Below are 15,965 nucleotides of genomic sequence, written 5' to 3' on the forward strand. Positions count from 1 at the left end.
CCCTTTGTTGTCGCTGAAAAGGGGGTTTCCCGAAGTTGCTGATTGGCTGGAAGTTCAGTAGTCGTTGAAGTGACGTCTCGGGAAGCCCGTGGTTGGGCGTTGGCTGAAGATGCGGAGTTGTGGGCTGGTTGAAGTTTCAGACGGGCACGCGAGGTCAGACTCGGAGACACGGCGTTACAAAACTTAACTCAGAACACGAAACTCTCAAACGGAAAAGAAAAGAAACTAAAGTAAAAGAACAGAAGTAAAGTTTGACGAGACTAGGTGGTGTTTCTTCTCATCGTGGCTAAGTAGCAGCAGGCGTGCAGGCCGAAGCATGCTGGAACGGCACTCGAAGAACGCTAAAAGTGATGACAAAGTATGACTAAAAGCTTAAACTACAAGCAAAGCTAAAAGCCGGCATGACTGATAGCAAAAGCTAAACGCAAGCTCAAAGCTAAAAGCAAAATTTTATGGTGTCCTGAGTATTTAAACTGGCATTTTGGCCACACCTCAAATGTTGTCTTGACCAATTAGATATTGTCTTTTCTCGGGGTGTTGCATTGTTTGTCCCACCCATTCATAAATCATATGTTATCTTAATAATAACGAGGTCCGAATTTTCCCGCTCTTGCAGGGTATAATTTGGACATGATTCCTATAACAAGAATATGATACATTTGACAAATACCTGATCATAAAAAACTCAACAAGCAAGAAGATTCGAACACACACATACTAAACATGAATATGATCCCTTAAGCTATTCAAGAGTTATTAAAAAAAGACATACACAATAAGTGATTAGAAACAAACTCAAATGTGTGGGTTACATAAATGATATGAAGTTAAGCAATGGACTGATATCCATTTAGAAGTCTTTTTTGAGTTCATTTTGGTGCATATATGCATTGGAAGGCATTCTCTGTGCCATTCTGGGGAGTTAGGATATGTCCTGTGAAGACCAGAGGGGTTAACAGGTCTCCTTAGGAATTTCAGTCTGGTTCTGCTAGGTGGGGGGAAGTCAATCCAAAGATCTTGTTTACTCTCACGGCTTTACATGTGAGGGTCAGACTGTCCATCTCTTCGATTACTTGCCCCAAATTAGACAATCTCTTCTTCGAATTGAAATTGTCAATAATTGTTCTAATGGTGTTAATGTTGAAAGCTGTTCTCTGAAAGAGTTGGTTGGTTATCAGACTGTGGTGCTAGGAGTTGATTTACAACATCCTGCCTTTCTGTGGAATTCGGCTCATGTTTCAACCAGGCTCCTGATCGAATCTTTAATTTGTCTGGTTCACGCTACACATGACGTGACTTTGGACGATCAGCGTTGACGTGAAGTGACTCTGGACGATCAGCGGTGACGTGACGTGACTCTGGACGATCAGCGTTGACGTGACGTGACTCTGGACTATCAGCGGTGACGTGAAGTGACTCTGGACGATCAGCGGTGACATGGCGTGACTCTGGACTATCAGCGGTGACGTGAAGTGACTCTGGACGATCAGCGGTAACGTGAAGTGGACTCTGGACGATCAGCGGTAACGTGAAGTGACTCTGGACGATCAGCGGTGACGTGAAGTGACTCTGGACGATCAGCGGTGACGTGAAGTGACTCTGGACGATCAGCGGTGACGTGAAGTGACTCTGGACGATCAGCGGTGACGTGAAGTGACTCTGGACGATCAAGCTCTGGACGTGAAGTGACTCTGGACGATCAGCGGTGACATGAAGTGACTCTGGACTGACGTGAAGTGACTCTGGACGATCAGCGGTGACGTGAAGTGACTCTGGACGATCAGATCAGCGGTGACGTGAAGTGACTCTGGACTATCAGCGGTGACGTGAAGTGACTCTGGACGATCAGCGGTGACGTGAAGTGACTCTGGACGATCAGCGGTGACGTGACGTGACTCTGGTTGACTATCAGCGGTGACGTGAAGTGACTCTGGACGATCAGCGGTGACGTGACGTGACTCTGGACTATCAGCGTTGACGTGACGTGTGACTCTGGACTATCAGCGGTGACGTGAAGTGACTCTGGACGATCAGCGTTGACGTGACGTGACTCTGGACTATCAGCGGTGACGTGAAGTGACGGACGATCAGCGGTGACGTGAGTGACTCTGGACGATCAGCGGTGTGACGTGACGTGGACTCTGGACTATCAGCGGTGACGTGAAGTGACTCTGGACGATCAGCGGTGACGTGAAGTGACTCTGGACGATCAGCGGTAACGTGAAGTGACTCTGGACGATCAGCGGTAACGTGAAGTGACTCTGGACGATCAGCTGTGACGTGAAGTGACTCTGGACGATCAGCGGTAAACGTGAAGTGACTCTGGACGATCAGCGGTGACGTGAAGTGACTCTGGGTATGATCACGCGGACGACAGCGTGACGTGACTGACTCTGGACTATCAGCTGTGACGTGAAGTGACTCTGGACGATCAGCGGTGACGTGAAGTGACTCTGGACGATCAGCGGTGACATGGCGTGACTCTGGACGATCAGCGGTGACGTGACGTGACTCTGGACTATCAGCGGTGACGTGAAGTGACTCTGGACGATCAGCTGTGACTTGACTTGTCTCATGACGATCAACTGTGACCTGACTTGACTCAGGAAAGATAGTGCTGGCATGAAACGGCTCTGTTGTTGACTCCATTTTGTGAACAAGCTCTGGTTAGGACGCCATTCCAGGCACAGACACAGTGTTGGGTTCCTCTTCTTTCCTGTTTGCTTCACAATCAGGGTATTGTTAGCCACCGATCGACCACGCCCGTTTTGGATTACTCTTCTGTCTTGTCCTCAATATACCTGTTTGCCATTGTTTGACCCTCACCTGTTTTGACCATGTTTAATAATAAAGCTTTGCACATAGATCCGCACGTCTCACGTCTCGTCAGCCCCTTTAAAGTTGTCATATTTTTGCCAATTAAAGGAATCATATTTTAAGCAAAATTGCTCATATAAAAGAGCATTACCACTGAAATCATTATGATCAAACACAGGCCATATTATGCTTTTCATCCAATCTTCATAGAAGACAAATTTATTAATTTTCAGTGTACTGTATCTGTTAGAGCTGATATGGGGAGGATGATGTTTGTAAATCAATACTTCCACTAACTGAAATATGAGAGTTTGTTAATATTATAATTACATTTCAGCAGAAATTAGACAGACAATGTTAATACAGATAATCTGGGGAAATGTAAATCACATTTCATTTATATTTAGAAGAAATTATTTTAACAATTTTAATTAAAGATTTCCATTCAGACATTCAAAATCAGCTGTTTCAAACCAACCATCAATGTAATCCTTTACAGTCATGGCCCTTTAATGAAATCCCCTTTAACCAAATAATGATGAAAACTGATTTATTGCCCTTATGTTCCGGGGAGAAACTGAGATGGAAAAAGATGAATACTTTGACATAAAGTTTCAGTTAATACATTAATTGGTTTAATCACTCTGCAATCACAAATTTAATTTTGATCTAAAAATTCTTTCCAATTCTGGAATTTGAACACCAAGATGCTGAAATATTAGACTTGATTGAGAATATCACAAATGTTCATAGTTAATCATTAAAGCACTTCACATTTGTTTACATTCAGATAGAAGACTAAATACAAAGCTCATCTCAACTGTATTGATAGCGTTGGGCTTTTGATATTTCTGAAATTCATCCTTTGAATCATCCTATATTGTACGCTACTATTTGTATTCCAATTCTATAAATTCAGCCCTAAAGACTTTTATTTTGTCTAGCGATATGACGTCATAAGGCTGCGCCGCGCTCCAAGCGTCTGTGACTACTGAAGAAAGGTATGTGATTTTAATCGTGTAAAGTGTTTAAATAAAAACAACTGTGAGATAGATTATTGCAGAATGTAACACTGTAATGCTTTATGTACTGTCACTAATGAAATATATCTTGTATGAGTAACAGAAACGGTCTTATTTTGCACCCTATATTATGAATCAGTTTATCATAAACACGAATTCAGTCACTGGCAAGTAATGATGGAGAAACGGTGCTTTTCGAAACTCCGAGTCAACTGAATCAGTTGCTTCATAAAACGATTCACTGTTTTGAATCACTCGAATCAGCGCACGCAGACGACAACTGCTGCTCAAAACAGCAACGAGAACAACAAACACAAACATGTTTAATGACAATTTTTACAAACCAACTGCAAATGTTTATTTTTTTTTATTTTTTTTAATTTTTTTTTTTGAGAGTGGAATCTATTAAATATAATCTACAAATCAGAAAATACCATTATTTAAATGCAAGTTTTGGTTGTTGTTTTTGTCTTATCAGGTGATTTAAGGGCATTAACTATGACTGACTCCCTTAACAGTGCACTGACTACTGAACTAGGGATCTGATTGAGACGCACCCCAAGATTCAAGCTGGATTTATTTTTCTTTCTGTTAATTATTCTGATCTTAAACAGTAAACAAGTGTCCAAAAACAGAAAAACTCCTGCTGAAGCAACTGAGTTTGATGTGGCATGCTATTATAAAGATGGCGTTTATTAAAGAAGAGAGTGAAGACATGAAGATTGAAGAAACATTCAGAGTCAAACACGAAGATACTGAGGAACAAATAAAGATTGCGTTTATTAAAGGGGAGAAAGAAGACATGAAGATTGAAGAAGCGTTCAGAGTCAAACAAGATACTGAGGAACAAACAGGTTGGTTTTCATTCTCAAAGCTGAACTCACTCATCTGATCCTTATGAAAGTGTTCAGCTCTACAGAAATAGAGATATGAAAATGATACAGAAGTAGCCTAAACAAAGTAGTTCTGGGAGCACCGGGGTTTTTGGTGTATAAACAGTAATTCTGATAATGGCTTCTATTGTAAAACGGAGACAGTTTGACGTTCGCTGTAGGAAAAATCACACTGCAAAACTGTGCGACAAATCTTCTGACGCTGCCAGAATTTGGACTGAAGCTGGTCACACACTAGAGTAGGGGTCGGCAACCTTTTTGGCATGACGTGCCATTTTACATTTTTCTGGTTAACTGCTGTGCCAATCCAGTTTTTTTTGCACACACACACCATTCGTCTCGCACACGGAGATCTGAGATCGTGCTGTGCGAAAAAATAACATTCAGAAGCTCAAAAACTTGTTGTCAGCGCTGCCACTGAATTGCTACATTATATTTCTCAGTAACAAGGGGGGTAAAATTGCTGTTTTTTAAGTAACTAATCCCAGCTTCATTGTTTGTAGAGAGAGACAGACAATTTACACATCTCTCTCTCTCTCAGACATGATCTTGATTGCAAAATTATATACATGATTGAAATATTGGGATTAACGTAGTACTACTTAACTAGCCTACTTGCCGTCTTAACTTGTTGGTCTTCATTACCCACCTTTGGAAGTTACTGGTGAATCTGAGGGCGAGATATGCCTAGACATATTTTCTTGTCTTTTCACCACACTGGACACGACAAAGTGAACATTGCAAATCCAACTGTCCTTTGTGTCAGAGCGCTACAGTTCGTCAGAAAGACAGTGGGGCATCCGTTTACTGTCATGGCTTTGTTGTCTCGCGCCACGCCGCATATAGAAACATCACTGGGTTCTATTTGCTTTTGTCACGTTGCGCCGCTTGCATCTGGTGTAGACACGTTGTTTTGGTATTGGTGAATCTTAAGTATATTCATAATCTGCTTTACGTTTACTTGGCACTGGCAGTATTTTCACAAACTTGCAACTTACATGCTCGGAGCAGAACCATGCATTGTTCATTTATATTTCTACATGGCTCCCTGCAATACAACTCAGAATCTTCAAACGCGCCATCTAGTGGCGCTGTTATTGATACAACCACAACTGCTACAACTGATAATGCAGCGCTCAAGCGGGGATGAGGTAATTAAAATATTTCAACTTTTGCGTTCAGTTATTTACTTATCAGGCGATGATAAGCGGGAAAATTATGCAGCGTATTCTTTATCACCCTGCAGTGGTTTCTTTTGCAAAATAATCTGATGACTGTACAATAAAATTATCATTTTATAAACTTGTTGGGTCTCATTTACTAATAATTGCATGGGTTATTTCATATTTGTATGCACAGGAGAGCTTCTCATGAATAATTTCCTAATTCACAACACATTTGTACGTACATGAATTTGCTCTTAACATCCTTCTGATGTTAGTGAATTTGGAGTATTATAAATGAGCGCGTACACATAGTTAGTCATTTACATAAAACACGTCCAAGCATCCAATGTAAGGACTTTCCATACACACCTTCCTTACAGCCTTTCGCTTTTTGCAGACACACTCTCACAAATGGAAGCTTGTTTCTCCCACAGAATAAAACATGAAAAATGTAAAAAATAATTGCAAATTGTATATTTCAGCATCAATCAAAAATGTAAGTTTTATGCTTGTAAACGTTACATACTAATACTTATGCATAGAAATGCAGCATTAAAGTAAAACCTGTTGCAGTTTGTCATTAATGAAAGAAAAAGAAATCATGCACTGCATGCTGATTAAATTTTATAGCTTGAATAAAGATGAGTTGTCATTCAATTTATAGTTTATGCAATTTCAGTTTATAGTTTATGCATATAAAATTTTTACAGAAAATTAAGTTTCTACAATATTTAGTAGTAGCTTATCAGTGGTGACTGTCAGTTTATGTGCATACGGCAGAAATGTTCCGAAAAATCAATAAAAGACGTAAACAAACAGACGATTAACACTATTAATAGCAATTATGCAATCAAGCTTATAGCAAAATGTGGTAGTTCTGTATGTTGTCTCTGGGTTAGCATCATCTGAGGTCCTCTGAGGGGCTGGCATCACTGACAATGTCCCGACACAGCAGGTTACTTCTGGCATGAAATGGGGTCTCAGGACTCCCAGTTTTAAAATTTTGTTATTTAAAAAAAAGAAATTCAAACAATAAATACCGTTTTGTGGCTCTTTAATGTGTTGACAGATCACTGTATTGCCTCAGTTCAAACATGTTAACTGATCTTTTCATATTTACAATAAGTACGAAATGCTTTGTGCCATTAAACTGGTTTAACTTGTATTTTTCTTATTTCACCTCAGACCTAATGGCACTGAAAGAAGAGCGTGAAGAACTGAATGAAACAGAAGAGAAAGATCAAAATGAGAAACATCATGACTTCAAAACTGAAGAAAAATTGATTAATTCCTTGCAGACTGAAAAGACTACCTCACGAAAAGAAGCTCAAAAAATACCAACTACCAACCTTAATTCCCATACTGGAGAGAGCTCTTTCACCTGCCAACAGGGTGGACAAATATTCAATCAAAAAGAAAGCCTTAAAGTCCACATGGAAATTTGCAATGAAAAGAAGCCAATCACATGCTCCCAGTGTGGAAAGTGTTTTACACAGAAAAAAAACCTTAATGCCCACATGAGAATTCACACTGGAGAGCGACCTTACACCTGCGAACTGTGTGGAAAGAGTTTCATACGAAATGGAGGTCTTAAGATTCACATGAGAACTCACAGTGAAGAGAAGCCGTTCGAATGTTGTCAGTGTGGAAAGAGCTTTACACTCAGAAAACTCCTTAATGCCCACAGGAAAGTTCACACTGGAGAAAAGCCTTTCACCTGCCAACAGTGTGGGAAGAGTTTCGGTTTAAAAGGAAACCTTCAGACTCATATGAAAATTCACACTGGAGAGAATTTATTTGAATGCATTCAGTGTGGAAAGAATTTCATACAGAAAAAGCAACTTCATTCTCACATGAGTATTCACACTGGAGAGAAGCCATTCATATGTGATCAGTGTGGAATGGGTTTCAGATATAAAGAAAGCCTTAATTATCACATGAGGATTCATTCAAGAGAGAACAGTTTTATATGTCATTAGTTTAAAAGAAAGACCTTAAGAAATGTGTTAAAATTCACATTGGAGAGAAACCTTTCATGTGCAATCATTGTGGATAGAGTTGCTCAAGAGAAGGAAACCTTAAGGATCACATGAGCTCACACTGGAGAGAAACATTTTACATGCCTTCAGTGTAAAATTAGGTTCACATATCCACCTTATTTTTGCAGTAAAATGTGGGGCGGCCATTTGTAATTTTTATGGGACTGGCTTCCTATTTTTAGCTGTACCTAACAGCTAGTGTAATACCGTTTCCTTTTCACATAGACACACAAATGAAAGACTCTTTTTGTTGGACTCTCTTAGTTAAAGAGTGTGACAAAAAAAAAAAAAACCTGACCGTCACCTTTGGTGTAGTTGCAAATATTGGTCAGTTGTGGCAGATTCCCTCTTATTTCAGCTATGTAGAGAGGTCACTGAATTTCATGCATTGATTCCTCTAAATCAAAATATTAGCCAAACTTCTACCTTTCTGGGAAATGCAATGACGTATCTGGAATATTATAAATAATCTGAAGTAAAACTGAACAAAATGACTTGTTTCCATTGATTCTAGGTGTTCTTTAGCTTATTATTTAGTCAAGTTAATTTCAATTGCATGTTGTAATATCTGGAGAGGTTTACTGATTGTGGAACCCTGGAAATACCAGGCAACTTTAAATTTATGATCTGGGAAAACATGGAAATATTATTCTAGTTATGCTCAGCTCCGAGATAATTTACTCATTTATCTAGAATTCTCATTTAACCATGTTTCAGATAAAACAATACTACAAAACTGGTGTTTAAGTAAAGATAATATAATGATTAAGATTATCACAATTACTAGATAAGCTTTTTATGTTCAAATGAAAAGTAGAAAAACATTAAAGGGCAAATATCTACACAAACCATTAAACTGATTCTCAGTATAAAAACTACAAAAGTAGTAATGTAAATCTATAGTTCTATATATTATATAGAATCAGGAATAATACAAATATTCTACATTCTCTCCCATCTGAAACTTACTTAAAAGGGTCATATGATGCTGCTAAAAAGAACATTATTTTGTGTATTTGGTGTAATGAAATGTGTTTATGCGGTTTAAGGTTCAAAAAACACATTTTCCACAAAGTACATTATTGTTTCTTCTCTATGCCCCGCCTTCTGAAACGCCTCGATTTTTACAAAGCTCATCGTTCTGAAAACGAAGTGTGCTCTGATTGGCCAGCTATCCAGTGCGTTGTGATTGGGTGAATACCTCAAGCGTGTGTCGGAAATGTTACGCCCCTTACCACAGCAGTTCCCAATCCTCGCGCCCCCCCCCCCCCCCCCGGTCTGCATATTTTGCTTGTCTCTCTTAGTTAACACACCTGATTCATATAACCAGCTCCGTGTTCATTGCTCTCTACTCCCTGAGCAGGGGAAATCTGTTGAAGTTTACTTCCAAACATTCATTCATGAATTTGTGCTGCGCTACTGCCTGCAGCGTCTTCACACACAGACGAGTGTGATATCATATACCTCTGTTAAAAAAAAAGTGGGAAACGCTGACTTACCATTCTGTGATGCCGTATCACAGCGTGACAAGACAAAACCAATAAAACCCTTTATAAACGAGGTATTTGTTGCATCCAGTGGGGATATAATTACTGATTATAATGACTTATCTGCATTTGTGATCTGAGAAACAACCAACAACAAGCGCTACTCTACCGAGTTTGAATCATCAGTGGCAAATTCTTTAAATATGAAAATGTACTTACAGTCTGTGAGTCAGAAGCACCAGATTGTTCTTGCAGAGTTGGAACTGCCTCACTTCACAAACAGACACCGGCATTGTAGGCTATTCACAGGAAACATTCCTCGTCCTCCGTAAAAAGCGCTGCACACATCTGAATATTTGGGTTGAACTGTTCTGGAACAGTGTTGTAAATACGACTTAACCACTGATTTCTAGTTGTGTCCTCTTTTGGAAGACCAAACAAAGTCACTTTCACAATGAAACAGTGGCTCCACAACATAGCGCCGGCGGCAACAGCGAGAATAAAAGTTAGGCCTTCTTTCTTTGTGTGAACATTTGGGTGGCATTATGCAAATCTTCCCACATCGTGACGTAGAGATGTGGGGGCGTGTTAGAACGAGCTGATTTAGGTAGGCGTGGTTGACTCTTAACTTTTATGAAGAATATCTCTTTGGATTTGAGACTTTAGTCTTTGCAACTTTACAGATCTTCTTTATGCACCAAGAGCTTGTAACACTCCAAAGAGAAAGGAAAAATTCAAATCGCATCATATGACCCCTTTAAGTCCCAACTTACTAACTTTTTCCAGAATGTAGTTTCACAGTCTTAGTTGTTGTATTATAGTTACTAAAATAAGTCACAGTTTCATTATTAATGACCCATACTTTTTCCTATGTCAGTTGTTAACCAAATAAAATCAGTCACCGAATGACATATATATATATATGTACACATAGCAGGTATCTATGGTAAGGGCATGACATTTCCCGACCAGGTGCCCAGTGGAGCCAATCACAACACACTGGCCCAGTTCACAGCACATTTCAGAATGTGGGCTTTTATTTGATACAGGAACTATTCGAGCTGTTCATGCCAAACTGGGGAGAGAGGTGTTGTAATATTGTAAAATATGTGAAAAATAATGTGTTTTTCGAACAGCTTAGTATGCGAGGCCGGCGCTGGTACACCCCCAAAACAAAATCAAGACTTTGTAAAAGTGCAAAATAAGACCCCTTTAACATATTTCATAGTACTAGCCTAACTGATTATTGTCTCAGCTTTATTCAAGTTGTATGTAGTTATATAACTATCAGGGGTTCGATAAATTGTACTATCATAACCTAGGTGGATAAACAGAACCACTATTTAAAGAAAGACAAGCATGGTGAAGCCTATTAAATAGTATTAGGCTAGTTTCACACAGTAAGCATGCAAAGTGCATATTTTTTTTTGGTGTGCATGTTAACAAATGCAGGGCGGAAGTGTAGGGGATTTTACATTTAAACCCTAGAACCAGGTATGATAAATGAAGACCAGGGCCCAGTTGCATGAAAGCCCTTAAGTAATTTGACTCAGGGGTATCCCTGAGGGGGAAAAAATCCCTGAGGTAAGGGATTTCTTTAGGAGCGTTGCAACAAACGTCTTAACTGTCACCCTTACCTAAGTGTTTATACTAAGCGTTTCACAGTAGTTTCTGACAACATTCAGACAAAACAGATATGTATACATATCTATGACAATAAACAGAATATAATGAAATACAAACCTAAACAACTAAAACACAAACAAACATTAAATAAACATGAGTGCTGCGCGTATCTGCTCTACTTTGTGTACAGTCGTTACAGAGGAAACCGCTTTGTTTCTGCAGTGAAAGCGTCTCCTGACCAATGATGAAAAATTTACCAAATGTGAAAATTTACCCATGTTTTGACGCTGCAATCACACTGAGTTGTAATTGTGAACAGGTGAATCGACATGATAATGCATTATAAAAATCTAAACAATTAAGACAAATTATATTTATATTGTTTAATGTAATAATTGATTAATAATAATTGTTTAAATTGATATCATAATTGATACAACTCGTCAATTTACTTTAAAAATTATATAACATTTTTTGTTTTGTGAAAACCTGTAAGTCATACTTTTTACAGTCATTTTACAGTTTAATATGTTACCATAGTCATTGCCCTACTGCGCTCATATGATATTTTATTTGTGCAGGTCTTAAAAAATGTCTTAAGTCTTAAACTCAGTATCTGCAGGCAGGGCTTGAAATTATTATTTTTTTTACTTGGTAGAACTCGTGCTCCCAATGTCAAGTTGGGAATTTAGGAGGACTCACCAAAAATTTAGGAGTGTCACAACTACAAATTATATATTAACAAATTTCATCTTTACATTCTTAACTTTAATGCAGATTTTAGATTGGTTAATATTAGCTGTCAATCACTCAGTCGCTACTTTCCGCTAACTACCGTGAGAAAAAAGAGGGCTGAAGAAGAGAGAAAATGAAAAGAACTCTGACAGACTTCTTTTGTAAACAACCTAAAGTTAAGCTCTTCTTTGGAGAGGGTTAGGATGGTGTATGGCTCTGCCAATTGCACGGAATGACTGGCAGCTGGGGTGTGTGATATTGACAAAAATTATATCTCTATATTTTCTGGGATTCTATTAATTATTTGACTGAGTGTTACTGTGCTGATATCTTGAGGACTACAGTGGACAGCTGACTCCTAAAATTTTTTATATTCTTCATATTCTGTGTGGTGGTCCGTTCACAGCAGTGACAGAAATTAATCTTTTCCAATAAGTTTCAATTGATTTTTCCCTTTTATGGTCTGAAAGCATTTTTTTTCTAAAAGCATGCATTATCATTTGAGTCAAACTCTTATATTTTATCAATCAGTTACAATTAGATATTTGGGCTGTTATCAAGCAAATGAAAGCATCAAAATTCATCTTTGCAATGCAGAGGAAACAAAGAAGCTGCATCTGAAATGGCATTTAGATGCATTTATACACTGATTAATGCATTACATGAATGCATTTAACCTGCAGTTACACATGCATAAATAATATTTTAATATTGTAAACATAAAACATTGAATACTGATATTTGAAATATTTGAAAGTTTAAATGTGAAATTAAAATTGCCAGACGGTGGCAGCAGGTCACTGTTATTAAGTGGGTCATTGCGATTGAACCTAATCATTTAACGAATGATTTATTCAGGAACGAAATGCCCTCATGTTGCTCAGAGACGCAAAACAGCGCTGTGACTGAGTTTAGAATTGTTTTTGTTGGCGAAATAGAGCAAAAACAGGCAATATTGTGTATGTATTGTCTAAAACGTAAGTCCCTTAATATTAACTTCTTGTTTATTGAACAGTTGTATAAAATCAGTATTGTATTCATGCTGATTTTTAGAGGAAAAAACAGCACTCTTCTTGTGATATTAATTAACTATATGAAATTATTCAAAGGGCCCATATATTGAATTTTGTGATGCATTTTAATAGACTGAATCATCCAGTGAAAGAATGCACTCTAAATGCGCACGCGCACTAATCTAACCTAATAGACGTCATGTATGCATGCACTCTCTGTAGGTGTATTTTGATTGGATTTTGCAATATACTCAATAATGTCAAACCGCACATCTTAAAACAACAATTACAAAATGTGCAGATTCGGTGGTGAACACTGTTACCTGCAAACTCCGTCCCACAGGCTTTACAATGAATGCATTGCAGAGAACCATAGCACTCGCACAAATGCTTCCAAATATATTTTGAGGTCGCAGATTAAATTTCGGGAGCATATATGACCAAAATGGTCACAATTTCGAGCCTTGGCAGGATTTTTAAACTCAAGTGTAAGATGACTTGAGGGAGCTCTTTTGGTGTTGTGCCAGCTCAGCTATTCAACACTCCAGTGTATTTAGGAGATGTTGTCCTCCTGTCGGACCTCCGTGGAATGAGAAAGGAAACGCTAAAAAAAAGCATAAAAGAAGGTGGCGTTTCAGAACACACCCACCAACTGCGTAACCGCCACAGACCAATAGAAGCTCAAAGGTGTTAAGGAGCCAAAACGAACTCTCCCAGAAAGTTTGCTTTGGTCAGCTGTGTCGAACTGCCGTAAAAAACAAAATGAACTTCGTTTTGGCCTGATTTTGTTCGAAATGACGTCATATCAGTTCGTTCTTCGATTTCGTTTGAAGTATATCCCGATACCTTTAGGTTTTTTTCTTGCTACCCAAGTTTCACTAAGGTCTCCCTTAATCTTATAACTAAGGGATTTCTTAGCATAAGGGCTGTCATGCAACCAGGTACAGAAGTCAGAAATGCAATCAATTGAAGAAAAAATTACTTAAAATAGTTTGCAGTTTCATAAGCAGAAAACAGCTTTAATACTCTTTGGTCCAAGATGTTCGGTGTCCCTGGACAGTGGCCCTGTGGAAGCCCAGACGAGGCACAATCAAGCCCTGGAAGTGACAGTTGTAACACGATTGGCCCTGGCACACACTAGCACCTTCAGTTTTGCCCTGACAGTGAGAACACGGCTATAGGGGGTCTACCAATTGTCACACCTTTAATGCAGTGGGTGACGCTATAATCTGCTGATTGGTCAGTTTGAATGTCTCAAATTTGGGTTTTAGTCACACAGTCAAGGAATGGATAAAAGAAAATTGTAACATAGCATATAGCATAATTGCTATGTCTTCTTTTCTTAGCTGGTGATCTCTTTCTTTGCTGGGGCTCCACTATCTCTCCCACGGTCTCCCTCGCTTTCTTTCTATCTCTGAAGAGCATTTCACTTACAAGCAAGGTACATTTAACTGTATAATTTCTTTATCTGTTTTGTAACCAGTTCAGGCATAACCATAATGAAATACTGTTCATTTACAAATTATGTGCTAACAAGTCTCTTGCAATAATATATAGTCACACAATAGCAACACTCTCCCACATATTTAGCTATTCTAACTGTGCTTATTTCCATTATTGGTATAAGTGGCAGTGGGTGGTAATAGACAAGAAATTTACAGTTTTATACCATCAAGCTGATAATGTTTCTTTAGTCATTCACCAATCCTACAGCCTGAACCACTGTAGGGAAACCATCATTACAGCTTTGACCCCCTTTTTGGCACATATTATATAGCATAGACCAAGGGTTTTCAACCCTGCTGCTGGAGAGCTAACATCCTGCAGAGTTCAGCTCAAACCCCAAACAAATACAGCTCAACCCACTAATAAAAGCATTCAGTGTTGCTTGTCAGGTTGGAACTTAAGTCTGCAGGATGGTAGCTTTCCAAGAGCAGGGTTGAAGATGAATAATAATAATAATAATAATAATAATACAGAGACATAGAGAGGAGCTCCGTCCTACAAACTGCCTGCTGGATAGTATCCCTGCCCGATTACTCAAAGATGTTTTTAACATTGTTGGTTCCAGTATTTTAAGCTTGGTTAACGCATCTCTCAGCTCAGGGTGTGTTCCCGTAGCTTTTAAACATGCCATCGTGCAACCCCTCTTAAAAAAGAAAAATTTGGATCATTCGGTTTTATCTAATTTTAGACCCATTTCTAAACTCCCATTTTAATCTAAAGTCTTGGAGAAGGTAGTTTTTAATCAACTGCAATAATTTCTAGATGATTTTTGCATTTATGAAAAGTTCCAGTCTGGTTTTAAACCCCGCCACAGTACTGAAACCGCCCTTCTAAGAGTATATAACGATCTTCTCTTAGCAGTTGATTCAGGAAAATCAGCTGTTTTAGTCCTTTTAGATTTGACTTCTGCCTTCAACACTGTCAACCACTCTATCCTCTTATCCCGACTCGAACAAAGTGTTGGCGTTACGGGTACGGCCCTGAAATGGTTTAAATCATATTTGACATATAGGAGTTTTGCTGTCCGCCTTGGGAATTGCTCTTCATCTGTTGCACCTCTTTCTTGTGGGGATCCCCAAGGTTCCATTCTGGGACCCATGCTCTTTTCCCTGTACATGCTGCCCTTAGGGTCCATTTTTATAATACATAACATTTCTTTCCACTGTTTTGCAGATGATGTACAAATCTATTTGCCTGTAAAAAAACAATGAAAAGAACAACATCCAACCTTTGTTAGACTGCTTGAGTGATCTCAAAATTTGGTTGGATCAGAATTTTCTGTCTCGATAAAAAGACTGAAATTGTTGTGTTTGGTCGTGCGGGACATTTAAGTGATTGTGCAGATGCTCTTGGTACTCTATTTTCCCATATTTGACCTTTTGACAGGAATCTGGGTGTAATTTTTGACAGTGCTTTTAAATTTGAAAAACAAATTAGTTCAGTTGTTAAAACTAGCTTCTTCCACTTGAGACTTCTGGCTAAGGTCAAGCAATACATGCTACGCAAAGACTTTGAAAGAGTCATACATGCTTTTATTACATCGCGATTAGACTTCTGTAACTCTTTGTATGCAGGTTTGGATCAGTCATCACTCCGATGGCTACATTTAGTGCAGAACGCAGCAGCTCGACTTTTAACCGGAACCAAAAAACATGAACACA

The 15,965-nt window shown here is 38.7% G+C and overlaps 1 protein-coding gene across 2 annotated transcripts; it reads left to right on the plus strand.

The window, feature by feature from the left end:
- The first annotated feature begins 3,732 nt into the window (after nucleotides 1–3,732).
- Nucleotides 3,733–8,420, plus strand: LOC109060142 (gastrula zinc finger protein XlCGF8.2DB-like). 2 transcript variants are annotated; one of them, XM_019077289.2, is made up of 3 exons: nucleotides 3,733–3,818; nucleotides 4,454–4,693; nucleotides 7,084–8,420. In XM_019077289.2, exons 2-3 carry the CDS (start codon nucleotides 4,504–4,506, stop codon nucleotides 7,875–7,877), a joined length of 984 nt encoding a protein of 327 aa, XP_018932834.2. In that variant the 5' UTR covers nucleotides 3,733–3,818; nucleotides 4,454–4,503; the 3' UTR covers nucleotides 7,878–8,420. The 2 variants fall into 2 exon arrangements, with proteins under 2 accessions (XP_018932834.2, XP_042578796.1); XM_042722862.1 differs by having other exon boundaries at nucleotides 3,759–3,818; nucleotides 4,318–4,693.
- Nucleotides 8,421–15,965: the final 7,545 nt, after the last annotated feature.

The sequence above is a fragment of the Cyprinus carpio genome, chromosome B4 (genome assembly GCF_018340385.1).
Source record: "Cyprinus carpio isolate SPL01 chromosome B4, ASM1834038v1, whole genome shotgun sequence".
Classification (NCBI taxonomy): domain Eukaryota; kingdom Metazoa; phylum Chordata; class Actinopteri; order Cypriniformes; family Cyprinidae; genus Cyprinus; species Cyprinus carpio.